Here is a 17128-nt window from a genome sequence, read left to right on the forward strand (position 1 = left end):
TCATGGCATATGAAATCTTCTAGCTAACCAAGCATCTTTCCTCCTTGGTTAATTTGTCTTATATGATTAATATCCAAATCTTATGTAATGAGATCAAACACTACAGTTATTATATTGACAATTACCTGCGCTAGATCATGTGGCCGGAGACAACACTATTTTAGGATAAACCATACTTGAAGCCTTCTACTGAATATGCATTAAATTAAAATTATTTGAGTCAGTAATTGTAGGAATTGCAGAATGCTACACAATGGTATGAGATTATAGGAAACAAATGCAATCTGAATGTATATATGCACCATGGTATGCTGATTTTAGTTTGCAATGGCTAAAATTCTATGTCTATTCGCCTTTGTTGCTGTCAAATATTCATTCCATTATCCTCTTTGATAATGTCAGTCTGGTTTCTTATGAATGTTTGTCTTTTAATCTTACTACATTTAAAAATGAAACAAGAGAGTTGCTAACAATTTTTTTTTTTCTAGAACATGATATAGGAATTTTGACAACCAGTCTAATATCTTTGCTACTGTAATTTACTTTGACAGCTTTGAAGCATGAGGTTGATGGACGAGTGATTGTGGCTGAATTTGAGGGGTTTCGTCTTCTGAATTCATATGTTCCAAACAATGGCTGGAAGGATGAAGAAACAAGCTTCCGACGGAGAAGGAAATGGGACCAAAGAATGCTGGATTTTGTCCTAGGGGTTTCAGATAAACCCCTAATATGGTGTGGGGATCTGAATGTTAGGTAAAATTCTTTGAATTTTACTATCCATTGTTAGGTTTCAGATAAACTTCCATTGCATATTTCGTAATCTGTTCATTCCTTTTGTCCACTTTTGTCTCCACACTTGTGAGCTCTATATCATCTCACAACCTACTGAGTTTTCATCCAGCTTTGGTGTTCACTGGTGACAAATTTGAGATGACTTGCTAGTGTGCTGCTTGTCTGTCACTGCTGAAATGATATGGGTTATTTATATAATTCATCTTTGTAAAGTGAACATGGTGTCATCTGAATGTGACGACTCTGGGAATTGTGTTAGGTTCTAATGCAACATGTTTGATCGAGTGATTTCAGGCGGTCATAACACCTTCACAGTGAAGCTACTTCCCAATATATGCTCAAATAAAATTCTGTTATGATCGAATTCTATTCCCACCTGTATAGACCTGCATGGTTGTTTGGAGCTCTACTAGTTGCATTAGTGCAGGGAAAAAATCAATAGGTTTGAGTGGGGTTGACAATTATCTGCTTCTACAGATCCCTACCCCCACCAGCATAGAATTGCTTCCAAAGCATCCAAAAACTAGTTTGTGAAAGGTTACCTTTCAGGGTAGGCACGGTAAAGGTGGGAGCTGGGTTTATACAGTAGCAAATATTTCCTGTAAGCTAGGCACTATACTTTCTGGATAACTGTTATCTTTTGAACTGCATTAAGCATGAAACTACTAAAACTGCACATTGGCTAACACTGCCGAGTCCCAATTCTAAGAGATGAGAGCATCAAGGCAGCATACAAGCTTCCTAATGCAAAGGATTGCAAGACAAGTACCACCCTTGTTTGGCCAAACTTTTAAGTTGGGTAATGGATCACCAACATTGTACCATTGGATATACTTCTTTAGTCTTAAATATTGCTACAGCTTTTTAGTTCAATACTAGGTATCCGTTTGTACAAGTTTCATTAGCCTTTCTATCTGGATTTTATTGACAAGGAGTCTACCGTAAGTATTATTGTGAATATTTGACATAAGCTTAGACATTAGCAGGTATATGTATAATTTTTATTTTTTTTATATTTTAAGCTGGTAAGACTAGAGGATGAAATGTGTTTCCATACTTAAGTTATTATGTTCCCACATTGTGTATGCTTGGATGGTCCCCACTTATAGGACATTTTTATTAGGCATAAAGGATGAGGTTTTTTATTCATGTCTTAATGCAAATATGCATATAAAATCTGATTACTGCCTGTTACCCATCCACATACATGGGTACCCCTAGAGAATTTTTTTTCTCCTACGGTACAACTTGCTAGCCAACAGCTCTTATTGTGATCCATAGATAGCCAGCCTCAGACACGTTTCATCCATTTTCCGTTCAGTGCACTCATTGATCTAGCCTCTATTCACATGTTGAAGGTGGGTCATCTATTGTGAAGTACTTCAACCGTTTTTGCATTCAAGTGCTCTCATTTAATGTTTAAGGCATTCTAGTATAGATCATAGGATGAAATTGAATTATAGACTGCTATTGGTTGTGTACTTGTTCCCTTACTTCACCTTGGTTGTTATCATGGGTCTCTAGTCTAGTGTGACCTTCCTTAGGGTTTTTCTTTGACTATCTAAGAGGGGCACAAATAGAAGGCTCTAGTGATCGTAGAGCTCCATGCTATTCATATTTAACACTTTTTATCTTTCCCCAATGTTCGTTAATCCTATCTTTTGATTGGTTGTCGTCAGTCACTCGTGTTGATTCCTTGTTGGCCTTATTGTATGAGGAGGGGTTGAAAATGAAACAATGAAACACGACACTTGGAGCATAACTTTTATGCGTTAGTGATTTTCTCTCTCTTATATGCAATGGAGGATTAGTAGAGTGACCTTCTTGGGTGGATCTTGTGATGCGATGCGTGTTGAGAAACCAAGTGTAGTAGGATTAGGCTTGATTTGTCTGTCTTGGTAATTACTTGTGAATGTTAAATCTCTTCTTATTACTTCTTGTGTTCTTCATCAAGCAATTGTACAAATGTTCAATATTTCAAGAAATAGAAAGAGACAAGACAACAAAATTAGTGTTGATAGGTGGTTGTCATTGATGTCAACCCAAGCAACACCTGGTGATGCCCCGCCCTTGTTGCCCAATATGACATGCAAACCAATTATTCTTGCATCAATACCACCCTAGATGGATTCTCCTCGTCAAGCCGATTCCGGTGGTATGTAGCATGCCCCGAGAAGCCTCACGAGTTGAGAGATATGTGTGTTTAAAGTTGAAGGCCTCATCTGGTGGGCAAAAACCCCAAGGGATGGTGACATGGCACTCTTTCATTGGTTGTTTGTCATTAGACATCAAGCATAAGGGTTCTTTATCATGTTTTGTGGAGCAATCATCTTCAAGAGGGCATCACAAGTGTTTTACACCCATAAGAAGTATCCTTCATACATCAAAGGCTAAATCCATCACCAAAAAGGCAAATGGCCTCCTTGCTTAGGGCTCAAGGTAGTAGATTTAATGGTTTCACTTGAATATTCCCTCAAAATTTAAGTAGTTGGAAGTCTCCTTGAAGCCTCTCCTAGCCCAAACCTTTTTCTATAAAAAGAGACTACATACCCTCCAAGTGTAAGCACTTTTTAACGCATGATCTTGTGAAGACTCTTTGAAATTTTCGGCACTAGAGGAGATAACGCAAAAATCGGTTGAGGGTTAGGGTTTGGTTACTTTTTCTTTTTGATTTTGGTGGTTCGTTGGGGTGTTCTTGCAGGTTCAAGTGGGCATTCTTATCTAAAGTACATCCTCTCTTTTGTGGCCTAACACATTCAAGATTAGGGCTTATTCTCTGTTCAACCAATGAAGGATCCAAAACCTCAGGATGCACTAAATCCCCGTAGTTAAGGCATCAAAGCACAGGTTTGAATTGGCATTAAGTTTATTGGAGGCACTGTGAAAGGCTCGGTCTTATTGGTGTCTCAAAACAAGTAGCAAGCAACGTTATAGGTCTCCTACTACAAGTTCATTGGGATTCTTTCCTGTGGATTGATAGCTGGCAAAATCTCTCCTTAATGCAGACTAAGTAGACCTATGATTAGGGTTCTTCCACATGTTTGTTGGCATCTTCATAACTCTGGTTTGATTTCAGTGGAGTATCATTAGGCCAATATCCCTTGAAGAGGTTCAATTGCCACACCTAATGTCTACAAGGTATGAAGCATGTAATTTGTATGAGAAGTGACCTTATTTGTACCTGTTGATCACCGAGTCCTAAAGAAATTTCTTGCGGCCTTTATTAAATCCTTGATTAATGGTTCCATATATATATATGTATATATATGTATATGTTTCAATTAGTCTCCTTGAAGCCGACTTGATCCAAGCAAATAAATATGAGGCACATTCCTGGAGTATTCAAGGTTCAAACATTAGCATTGGAACCCTATTTATAGGATGGACAAAGGTATACCAGTCATTTACTAGCAGTATCGAGTTTAGTTTGTGTTATTATTGCACTCAACAAGGCTTGGAACATACGGTATGCACATAATTGCTTGAAGTGCAATCGGTATCTACAGTATGGTGAGGCTCATGATCTAAAGTGAGGATGCCTTTTAGACATACCTTGATCAATCCTGTGCATTAAAGTGTAATGTTCTTAAGTAGGAATACAAGTGATATACAAGCATACAATCAGTTCAGCAAACAGAAAAACGAAATAGACACTAAGCACCCATGGAAATGCTGGAAATAAGGAACTGCTGAGCCATTTTATTACTTCTTCAAGAGAAAAATACAATAGTAAATAGAATGGTGCACCTGGGCTTGTCTCAATGGACAAGCATGACCAAACCCAGGTGAGCAATAGCTAAACTGAAGGCTGCTACAACTGCTGCACCAAACTGCACTGCGCTGCCTAGAAAACTGCTCTTTCTGCTGACTTCGAATGGCTGGAATTGTAAATAGAATGGTGCACTTGGGCTTGTCTCAATGGAGAAGCATGACCAAACCCAGGTGAGCAATCACTGAACTAAAGGCTGCTACAACAACTGCCCAGAAAACTGCTCTTTCTACTGACTTCGAATGGCTAGAATCACTACTTCCCGTGCTCAGAAAATTATGAGATTCGAGCTCCTGACTCCTTGGCCTAAACCCAGAAAAACCCATGAAGGAATTTAGCTGGTTCAGACTTCTGAAATTCGACCCCCAAGGAGCCCAACTTCAACTGCAACTGCAAAACTTGGCCTGCTGGATTCTGACTGTAAAACCTCCTGGAAAGTGTCCAAAAATGCTAGGCTAATCCCTCCTACAGATCTCCTAATTTCCCGGATGAGTTTCCAAGCTATAGCTCTTGCCCTCAAGACCCACGAAATCGCTGAGTTGGCCCTCATATTGTATGATAATACAGAGATGGGGTTTTAGGCAGGTGCTTTCCCCGGGTAAATTCTTTTGTGTTATGTGTGATTGATTCCTTCTTATCAGTTATATGTGTTCTTATTGATGTTGCTCATGGCTGATTAAGCTTCCGCTAAATTATTTGTAGAAGTAGATCAAGTGTTTTGCTTTAGTGCATTGCATTACCAGGTGATCTACAGGTGGGAAATTTCTACATGGTATCTGAGCTAGCTAATTTGTAGAAAAAGTTCTACATGGTATCAGAGCTAGCTGATTTGCAGAAAAATTCTACAAAAATTCTACATGGTATTAGAGCAAAGGTGATCAAGGAAGAACAATATACTGAGAGGAGATTTCAAAGTTTTGATTTTTGGGCTGAGAGTTTGCAAAGCAGATCTGAAAATTTCTGTACAAAATTTTTAGAAACAAATAGTAGATTTGAATTCCTTGCGGAAAAATACCGAAAATTAAAAAAAAAAATGTCCGCTGAATCAGAGTTCGGATGAGGGAGATATCGCTGATTTAAAATCAGCTCTTTTTCTAGAAAATTTCATGACGGTGGGAAAATGGAAATGGATTGGTGTGCTAGCCAAGAACCTGTATGCACTTGAGGTACAAGATGCATGCAAAGTCTTGAGGAGCAAGGCAAAGGTTAGATACTTGGTGGTTGAGAGGGAGATTAAATTACCTCTCAACATGCAGAGCTAGAAGAAGTCTCAGACAATTGTGGAGGAGCCACGATTGGTGTAGCAGGTTAAGGAGGTTGTGGAGCAGCCACAACAGGGGAAGCTGAGAGGAGATCGGGTAGAGACATCTACTCATACAGAGACCTCTAGTAGGGGGAAGCTTTGAGCCAGGTGGGCAGAGGGATCACATGCAGCCATGCCTCTAGGTAGGAGGTGGGGCGATATACAGTGATCGTCCCAAGGAGGAGGGGCAGGATCCTTGAGGTACCCAACCTCTTGGATGAGACCTTGCTATGGGAGCCCCGATGTGGAGTAGCAGGAACTGACTGATTAGGTAGAGACAGATGCGGATGGAGTGGCAGAGAGAGCTACAGTGCAGGGAATCCCAGGACAGCGCAGAGCATGCAGGCTGTAGCAATGCGAGAGGCACAAGTGTGTTGCACAGTGCAGGGTAGCATAGAGAAGGGTGCAACGATGCGAGATGCATGGAGATGTTGCAGTAGCGTAGAGGTTAGAGAGGGAGCACTTGTCAACAGCAGGTAGAGCTTCAGCATCAAAGTATGTTTCTAGCCCAACAGAGAGGTCAGTTGGGAGTTTTTTTGTTCCGAGTGTTGCTGGAGCAACCGCACTTGGTAGATGTGTTGCATGTAGAACATTCCAGAGTTACAGGATCGGGTTCGAGAGGAAGCCTTTCTTGTTGAGAGGGAGTGTTGAAAAGTGTGCAACAAGAAATGCTAAATTTAGAAAGTGCTAAAAATAGAACTGCTAAAAATAGCACTTCTAAAAATAGCAGTTTGGCCAATGAGCATTTTGGCCACCTTGGGTGAGAGGTGAAACTGCTAAAAATAACATCTTCTAAAAATAACATTTCTGGGTCCCTTCCTATTTATAGCAGTCCCTGGTCTATCTATAGGAAGTAAATTCGAATTTGTTCTTACCAACATTTTGGAATATTAATTAATTAATTCTCCATGAGTTAATTAGTTAAGGAAAGCAAACTTGAAGTCTTTGTGAGAACATGCAATAGTTTCTCCACTAATTGGGGAATGTGTCCTTGATTTGCTCCACTGATTGAGGAATTAAGGATGAGTTCTATATTGAGAGGATCAGTTGACTTAGTTTAACTTAGTCAAGTTCAGTTAGATTAATTTAACAAGTTGTTAAATTAATGAGATATAGTTTGTTGATGCTTGCATGCATATGACAACTATTATTTTCAAATAACTGTGTATTCACTCATGGATAACTGATGCATGTTAGTTTAGACAGAGACCCAGTTGAGATCAGAGAAGTGACAATGTACTATCACTTGGATGAATATTTTTCCTATAAAGGAAGCTCATCCATGATGAGGATTTATCTCCTTCAAGTTTGTGCAGTTAGATCAGAGGTTAGTGAGTGTGTGAAGAGGCCAATTCACACAGGTGGCAACACTAGACCCCAAGGAAAACTGCACAAGGAAATAGGAGGCTTGGAGGGCAGAGGAGAAGGTTTATGAGAAGCCTTTGACTGTTTATGAGCAGCAGAGGGATTGTACTGAGAGCTGGATAGCTTCCGAGTTAAGGCTTTGTGTAATCCAGACTATATTTCCACTTTTATGATAATACAGAGATGGGGTTTTAGGCAGGTGCTTTCCCCGGTAAATTCTTTTGTGTTATATGTGATTGATTCCTTCTTATCAGCTATATGTGTTCTTATTGATGTTGCTCATGGTTGATTAAGCTTCCGCTAAATTGTTTGTAGAAGTAGATCAAGTGTTTTGCTTTAGTACATTGCATTACCAGGTGATCTACAGGTGGGAAATTTCTACATGGTATCTGAGCTAGCTGATTTGTAAAAAAAGTTCTACATGGTATCAGAGCTCGCTGATTTGTAGAAAAATTCTACAAAAATTCTATAGAGCCTGAAAACACTTCAGGGTGGTAGGGTAGTGCTAGGGCAAGTTGGAGCTTGCTAGGGTGTTGGAGCATCCTTTTAGTTGACTGTTGATAAAACTAGGGCATTGGGGTGTCCTTCCAGTGGGAGCTGGAGAATGAATGCTTTTATAGAGTTCTAGGGAGTTGGGTCTTTCTTTTTAGTTGGAGCTGATGATTAAAAAAACTTATTAGAAAAGCATTCAATGGTTTTTGACCTGGAGGGGGTTTTCCACCTAAAATCCTTGTGTCCAATGTCTACTGCGTATTTATGTTTTGAAATACTACTGAAGATTACTTAATGCTTTGAAAAGATTAATAAGTTATTGATTACTAAGAAATACTGATTCAACCCCCTCTCAGTATTTCCAACAATTAGGCTCCAAGCTAGGGAAAAACCCCACAAGGGGAAAACACCACAATCCTTCTCTTAAAGAATCAGATCAAAATGAGATATCGAAGACCAAGACCAAAATTGCCACAAAAAATGCCAAGTCAAATCCTCCTTCAAGTCACTTCCAATGTCAAAGTCAATGAGTCAAACTGTCCCAAATCTGGGCAACTCCTGAAATTTCGACCCCTAAAATTTAGTGCTTGTAGTAGCACAAGAAAATTTGTCCTGTTCATACATCTGAGCTGTGGAAGGTCTGAAAATTTAGTCAAGCGAGAATATTTCTCTCTGTTGACTTTCCAACAAAAGGTTTCCAAACTATTGAAAGACAACTTGGTCATAAAACAAAATAGGATGAAAGAACAAGGAGATCAGCATCAAAACAAACAGGATTTTGAAGTGGCGATTGTGTATTTTTGATCCTATAACCATACAATCAAATACCCCTTGTAACCCACAATTTTTCCAGTGATATACCTAGATTTTTTTTTCTAGAAGATGGTCCTCAGCCGATAGTCAATAACCCCTTGCAGCCACCAACTAACGCGTTGTGCCACTTCTCAGCCACCTGAGCTAGCCATGTGGTCCCTCACCCATTTGTCATGATCGTATGTTTGAAGGTGGGCATCCCAAACCTAAAGGTATGCCTTGTCATTTGGTAATTGAGTATTGTAGTTGAGTATTGTAGTTTACTTATCATGGAAACTTTTGGGCACAGATTAATGGGGGGATTCAATGGAAAGAGTGGGCTAGGTTTGTGCTCTTGTCCCCTAGACCTCTTTTCGATGTTAACCTTGGACCCTAGTCCTGTGGGATCTCTTTTACTAACCTTTGGGCTATAGGGATGGTACTTCATGGGAAACCTTGATTTTGGTTGCATGGTTCCACTCCCTCGTCTGCATATATCACTCCCCTTCTACTCATTATAACCCCATTCATCATTCCTTCCACCTGGGTCCACATTCCTCCACTGGGTCTACATAGGGTTAGCCTTCCCCTTCCCCTTGCCCACACCTTGGGTCGGGCCTGGAACGATGCCTCGGAGGTTGATGCAGCTGAAAAGAAAAGTAAAAGCATAATTGGCGACATTCAACAAGAAAATGTACCACAAAATGCAAAAGATGGTCGGAACAAACACGTTCTCATGGCCATCACCTTGGTTCGTATACTTCCTAGATGAGCCTCTTTTATCATTCAGGAACCCATGACTGTCCCAACCCCTGGTGGGCAATGAATCACCCCACCTCAAAGGGGGTATCCACTGTATACTTTACATACCATGCTCTTACTCCTTGAGCCTCAAGCAATTAACTAAAGAAAAATCATAAGGGCAAAAGGAAAATGAAGAAGGGTGAAAATATCAAGGTCGGGGTGACCCATGTACCACGATTTCTCCCTCCTATACATTATATACCCAAGTGCGGGCTTCCCCTTTATTATCTATCCTTGTGCCTTGGCATAGGATTGCCCCCTCCATCCCCTACTCGCTACCATCACTTTATCACATGCCATCACCATTTGAAGGATGTACCTTGGACATATCATCCCCTTTAAAAGTAGAAACCACCTAATAGGGAACTTGGTTAAACCCCCTTGGAGCTTGGAGACATTAGCACATGCCAAAACCCACTATGGAAGGGCATGCCATTATGAAGTGCCCATTTGTTGTCCATGGTTTATAAGCTCTTTAACTCGATTTCTTTAAATGACTTGTTGTACTGGAAGGCAAGGGGGCGCATTGGATCTTATGCAGGATTACAGATGGTCTCCATTTTGGGTTTGGTCTCCCTATACGGGGTCCTAACCCTTCAGAGGGCTACATTGGCACTTGTAGGGTGTGTGTTGAGAGTCATGTGCCTCCACAACAGTAGACAACATTCCATGGATCCCCAGAGATGTTCAAGGATCGCTCGAGTTTCATCTATTGGACGAGGAAGATGCACCTGATTTGCCATCCCCAATCGACCCCACAATTGTATCATGCTCTTGGTAGATGACCTAGGACTTGTATGTTGATGTGGCATCACTTACATTATCATCTGAGCCCTTACAGATGGTCTACAAGCATCTTCGATCTACTTGGAGACCCATGAGGTTACTTGTGTACCCCCACATCCATTGGAGCACCATAGGGTTATTATTTGGAGAACAAGGGGCCAACCCCTTGTCCACTACTTTTGGGAGTTCTATTCATCATTATGCTACTTAGGGACTTCATCAGGCTTCTTAGAGGGCTCAATGACATGTATTATTGATCATTTCACCTGTTACGAGGCTTATTCTTTTGTTTATGAGCTAGTTTGGTAGGCTTGTCACTAAAAGTTAGTTATTTTGCACATTATTTTATTTTAGGGGTTAATGTAGGCCTAATTAGCTAAATCAAACTCATTAGAGGTGTATAAATAGAAGTGATGAGGATTCATTTTAGCATCATCACTTGGATTAGACTTGTATCTCTCTTGAGAATTTTGCTATCCTTCTTGGAGGATGAATTTTGGAGCATGGAATGGATTTTGATGTTTGGATTATTTTCTCTTGTCTTGGAGCTTCTTGATTGACAAATTCTTGATAGTTGGATATACTCTTAATACATGTAAGTACAATTTAATGCTATTTTCTCTTTCTATTTTGTCACATACATTGTTGTTGGGATTTCACTATACTAGGGCTAATTTATTGCATCCATTTATGCAAAGTTGTGGAAATTCAGTTTCTAGATATTGATGCTTCATGTATGGGCCATGCATTATGAGTGAATGCTCCTAGAGATGCTTCTCCATTGAATTCACCTTGATAAGCCACCAATTTTGCAAAAACGAAAAATAAAGTTCTTGAAGCTGCTTTTGTTGCTGCTCTACTGCTGTGCGAAGTTGTCATTAAGGCCTCCTTAACATAGAAAATCCAATGTCCATAGTCATAATTACTCTTGACTCCAAATCTCGCGAAAGGATTAGGCATTAGTCCACCATAAGGTGATCACGTTAAACCTACTTTCCTTCCCCCCTCTCCGCTTCTCTAGGTATAGTCCTCTAGGTCACCTAGGGCATCAATTATCTCACAATATAGCCATCCAAATACTTCGTTTTTTGGTCCACAACTGTGTTGGTGTGTCCTCAAGAAGCTCTCCAAATTTCATGAGATTCCAACTATGGGATCTTGAGATATCACAAGCCCTAGCTCAAAGACCAATCCTTGCTCTTGGTTTCCCTTAGGCTAGAAATCTCACTGGGATCCTTGCATTGCCTTTCATTGAAAATTCATACCTTGATCCCTTTCCCCTCCCTAACTAGGTCAAGCATATCATTGGTTGCTAAATCATATTCCGTTGATCTAACCTCGGGTCCACTTGGTCCCGTGTGGTCCTATGCCCTATTAAGGGTAATTCTTCAAGGATCACTTGGAATCCAAGCTTTCACAAGAGTTTTAAGGGCTAGGAACCTCCATTATAAGATATATACCCTAAACCTAAACTTTAAAATTCCCCTTAAGCCCTTCCTTGAGAGCTTTCAACCTTGCCTTCCAAAGCAAGCAAGCCACATATTCGAGCCTCTCTTGTGAATAGATTTCCAGGATCACCCCTCACCCTATCATTGGTTTATCCATTTCGTGATCCTCATCATAACGGGTCTCCTCCCATCAGTGAAAGTCCGTAAAGAGCGGGGAGCCTTAGCCAAGATGACAGTGGGCTATTGCTCCATTGTTGCCCTTAGCCTAGTAGTAGCCCTTTAAGGATCCCCTTTTAGGACCCCTGCTAGTTTGAGCGGTAACATCCCTCAAGCAAGAAAAGGAGTACAATAAATTAGCACCTAAGTATTATGATCCTTATGAGGTGTTGCAAATGATAGCAAGTATGGCTTGCAAATTGCAGTTGCCTCTATCTTCACGTGTACATCCAAACCTTACATGTTCTTTACCTAAAGAAGGTAATCAATGAGAAGATCACAATTCAAATTGTTTCACCAAAGATTATTGAAGAAGGGAAAGTCGTACTAGAACTAGAAACAATCCTTGAAACAAGTACTAAGTATTTGCAAAATAGCAGTGTGGAAAAAGTCCCGATAAAATCGGGATTTATTCCCCAAAACGCGATTTTTTCAAGAAAAGGATTAAATCGGCCGATTTTTTGCCGACTTTTTAAGAAACGAAAAAATCGGGATTAAATCGAAAAAGTCGGGATTAAATCGGGACTTTTTCCAAAAAATCGTGGTAGTTTCTTTAATGATTTTTTTTTCTTTGAAAAAATCGGGATTTTATTGAAAAAGTCGGGATTTTATTGAAAAAGTCCGGATTTTTTTAAAAATGAATATTTTTGTATTTTTTTAATTTTGCCGACTTTTTGCCGACTTTTTCGAAAAACTCCCGACTTTGCCGAGTTTTTCAACTTTTGGACCCTTGCCGAATTAATCCCGACTTCGACTTTTTCCACATTGCAAAATAGAGCAATTATTGAGTATCTCATAGTGGAAGAACCTACTAGTGGAAGCAACATGGGAAGATGATTTTTTCATGCAAAAACATCTACAAGTAATTAGGTGTTGAGGACAACACTTATTTGAAGTGGAGGGTCATGTTAAGTTTGTTACCTGCAAAAAATGGGTAATCACATAGGAGATTTTTTCTCCCATCATCTCTTCTAGTTGGCTAGCCAATGATCCCTGCAACTAGCACTAGTCGATGATGATGTGCAATTCATATCTCTGCCCCCTACATCAGCCATATGTTCCTCACCCATCTGACAAGAGTGCATGCCCGATGGTGGGCTTCTGATCAAAATGTATTTTATTCATTTTGCAATTGGGTGCTTATGCTTGTTTGTATTTGGGACATTTGACATGGATTATGGGGTGACTTGGAAGAAGGGATGTTTTTGACTGTGATCTTGTTCCCACACCTTAAATGGGGGTTTAATCTTCGATCCTTGTCCAGGGTTGCGGGGGAGCTCCCCCTCGAATCCACTCCCAAAGCGCGCTCCCGCAAAAAAAAATTCGCTCCTTGTCTTTTTCACAAAGATGTTCCAAATGCAATTTTTTTTCAAAGAAATAAGAGTTTTTGAGTAGGGTAGCCTAATATTCAAGCCTATGGCCCTAATATTGATATGCGATTCATGGTAATGTTAAATTCTTAAAGTAAAAGTGTCATCATTTTCATCCTTTTACTTAAATTTTTAACATTGTCATGAAATGACTCAGGATGTTTGAGAGTGGTTCCAACCTCATTAGATTTCATATGGAGAAAGTAGAATTTCAGATCTCACTCAAAATCCAGCAAACTTATCAGTTTTTCAGGATTTCAGGATTGGGGGGGTTGCAAGGTTTCCTCCATTGGATTTTGTCATGTACTAAGGTATGCAACTCATATTTATTCAAGAGCACCAAGCCCTATATGTACATTGATGTTAGTGCCATTTGTTATTGAACTTCTCTATCATGACCCTCCTAAAAATGTACCCACAACTCAAACAAAATCTTGACTTGACATGCTACATTGTTTCTATCTTATGTTAATTGCTTAGAGGGTGATATTAATGACAAAGATCCCAAGATAGGCAATGATTTTGATGATATGTAGGTATTTGTTGTAGCATGACTTTTCTGGATGCTAGAGGCCATCTAGAGCCTATGTGTTGCTGTATTTTCGGTTCAGAGATGGATTGCACTTGATGCTATTTTGGTTATGTGCACCCTTACATGCTATATGCATGAGAACTTGAAACTTGTGGACATGTGGTTGATGAAGATTATAACTTCTAGATGATTGATGTTATATGGTTTAATCCATGTTTTTATGCTTTTTATATCTAATTCATCAATGCATCAAAATATATAAGAATATATATTATATAAAAATTCGCTCCTGACCCGGGAGCTTTTGAAAATGTCACTCCCCACTCCCGCTTTTGCTCTCGCCTCTTGCTTCCGCTTCTGCTTCAAGTAACCTTGTCTTAGTCTAGTGGGTCCTCCCCTAATGGCCCTATGAGTATAACAAGGGCATTACTTGGGAAGCCCTGTTTGAGATAGCGTGATTCCATCTCTCCCTATTCCATACTTATCACTTTCCATCTCACATTACAAGCCCTTATTCCTTTTCCCTTCTTTGAGTTCAATTGACCATAGGTTCTCTGGGATTTTGCACCCATACATCCTCATACCTGGGTAGGGCCCAGAACTAGACCCTGGGAGGTTGATGCAGCTCAAAGACCAGAAAAGAGCATACTGCCTCCACAAGAAGAATAAAAGAAAGAATATCAAAATGTGGAAGATGGCTGGGACATACACATTATCACATGGGCAAAATCCTAGCGTGAGCTCTATCTCACTCATTATGCCCATCACCTGGTGTCTGAGCACATTTTGCTCTCTCACTTCATGAAAAGGAACCATTGCATATCCCAATCCCGATGGGTAATGAGCTTCCACATCATTTAATTGGTAATACAATTACTATACATCATACAAAGCAAGCTCTAATCCTTGAGCTATGAGTAGTGATACAATGAAAAATTAAGAAAAAGTAAAAGGCGGACAAGAGGGGCGGAAAAACAAAGGCCAAGTTGGTAACTCTTGCATCTATGATTGCTCCCTCATGTCTATAGACTTAGGATGAGATCCCCAACATGCTGGTCCCTTTGATGATGGCACTTAGCCATGAAGTCTTCTCCTCTCTATTCCATCATTATTATTCACTAACACTGTTGACACCTAATCATCAGGATTGGGTGAATAAGTGTAACTGATGTAAATAAATAATAAGAAATATGAATAGTCACCGAGAGATGAAGTGAACAATCTCTCCCTCATGTATATAATAAAGATCAACCTAAATGAATAAATGTGAATTGATTTCGAGGAGTTACTGCCTGGTCTGACATGGTATCAGAGCCAACGCCATTTTTGGCTTCTAACTGCCATTGTAACTCCCTTTTGCCATTTTTCAGAAATCTGGGTTTGCCCTCTGCATAATAATCAAGGTCTGCCCTCTGCATGATAATCTAGGTAACGCTTGAGCAAGGAGGCCATAAACGCTGTTCCATAAACTCGTTGAATTCTCCATACGTTGCTGCTCTCTCCACGTTGGTATAACAACGCTCCACTGCTAACTGCTCCTATACGCTGCTGCTCTCTCCATGCTGGTATAACAACGCTCCACTGCTAACTGCTCCTATACGCTGCTGCTCTCTCCACGCTGGTAATAACTGAGTGCCTAATTTATCTACTCCTGTGCTCCAACATAAAAACTCTTCTCCAAACTTCACAATGCCACAGAAATAGCATCGTCTCGCTAGTATCTCGCTGGCTCATCGTACTTAATTCCATGAATCCGAAGGTGATATAACTGCTCCGATTATCTGTCCATAATCGCTGCTCCATCTGCTATTTACCTCGTCGCTATTTTTCTGGTTGCGTATCTCTGCTCTTTGGCTACCTATCAGTGCTCTTCAGGGTGTTGGGAAAGTTTTTGAGCCTTTTCAGGATTCACGAATAGACCTCCTACTACCTAAAGTGGTTTACACTGCCTTGAACTTAGCAGCGCTGCTGCTAGGAATCTAGAAGCTGAATACATTAGGGCTCTTACCAACTCATGCCTCTGACTGGGTGTCCTCCCTCCCTCCTGATCTGGAAATTAGAGCAGTGTTATGTGAAAACAGTGCATAAACTAAGACAACATTGTATGGTGAGAGGATTATAAAGCATAGGATTTGAGACAACGTTGTATGGTGAGAGGATTGTAAAGCATATGATTTTGAGCAGTTGATATTGTTTATCTTTTATTTCTCTTGAATTGCAACCATATTGTAATGCAAAAAAAAATGGTGATATTCTATATGGATAGAATATAGTTTTTCTCTTTGTATATTAAATCAATTTCTTACCTAATCAAGAAGGAAGAATAAGGCTGTATTATTTTGAAGCACATTTTGCCAGCACAAGTATTTTTTTACAGTATGCATTCAATCATATCTATTGTGGGAATAGTTCTCACTGGCAAGGAGAACTATCCTGAGTGTTCCCGGATGATAAAACACACTCTCGTTTTCAATGAGTTGTGGAATGAAGTGTGTATTGGAGACGGAGACAAAGAGCCAGAACAACCTACCTCAGACAAAGAGTTTGCCATTTGGGAAAATAAGAACAACAAAGCCTATGCATTAATTGCAACATCTGTAAGTGAAGAGGTGAGTCACCATACTTCGCCATTTTCAATTGTTTTCGAATCCTTACAAAAGCTGAAAGAACTCTATGACTCACATTCTGCACTTGAAGTTGTTCAACTCATGATTAAACTCTTCTCTTGAATTGCAAAATAATGATCCTCTTGTTCTTGCATCCGAAGTAAAATCTATAATGCATGATATCAAAGCCACTAAGGTTGAATTGGATATTCCTCTTATCGCTTTTCTCAAGGCACTTTATCCTACTTACTCCAATTATCTTGAGTCATTGCAAGCAAATGGAAATCTCAAAGATATTACCTTTGACTCTCTTGTGAAAAAAATTGCTGAAAGAGAGAAAGATTTTGGAAAGAAGACAACCCCTGAATCTTCTGAAGAGGTTGTGTGCCTTGCTCATAAAGAAAATAATCTTGCTCAAGATTCTTCCAGAGGAAGAGGTGGTCGAAGAGGAAGAGGAAGATATTTCAGAGGCAGGGGGGGCAGACACTCTCAAGGAGAAAAGTTAGATTTGCACTGCATACGTTGCAAAAGAAATGGATCACATGATGCCTCCACATGCAAGTTACCTTGGGACAAAATTGAGCAGCAAAGAAACCAACAAAAAGGTAAAACTAATGACACAAAAAAAGGTAAAGCACCTGAATCCTCTCATTATGTTGTGGCACAATGTAATATTGGAGTAAATGAAGACTTATTTAATGCTTCACTTGCTTCTTGGAAAAATGATTGGTTGCTTGACTCAGGAGCAACTTGCCACATGACTCATAGATTTTTTTTTTTTTGAAGAATTTATTGACAATGTTGATGGAGCAGTATACTTTGCAGACCAATCAAAAATCAAGCCATCAGGGCT

At 39.8% G+C, this 17128-nt stretch overlaps 1 protein-coding gene across 3 annotated transcripts in view; it reads left to right on the forward strand.

Moving 5' to 3' along the window:
- LOC149205655 (DNA-(apurinic or apyrimidinic site) endonuclease-like) overlaps window positions 1-17128 on the forward strand; it is a 350957-nt gene that overhangs the window by 160948 nt on the left and 172881 nt on the right. For all 3 annotated transcript variants that reach the window (XM_089393520.1, XM_089393522.1, XM_089393521.1), the window contains exon 4: window positions 552-753. In XM_089393520.1, coding sequence (XP_089249646.1) covers window positions 552-753 — 202 coding nt within the window. The remainder of the gene's footprint in view (window positions 1-551; window positions 754-17128) is intronic.

The sequence above is a fragment of the Pinus tabuliformis genome, chromosome 1_2 (genome assembly GCF_031772625.1).
Source record: "Pinus tabuliformis cultivar Carrire ecotype Pingquan chromosome 1_2, CPIR1, whole genome shotgun sequence".
Classification (NCBI taxonomy): Eukaryota; Viridiplantae; Streptophyta; class Pinopsida; order Pinales; family Pinaceae; genus Pinus; species Pinus tabuliformis.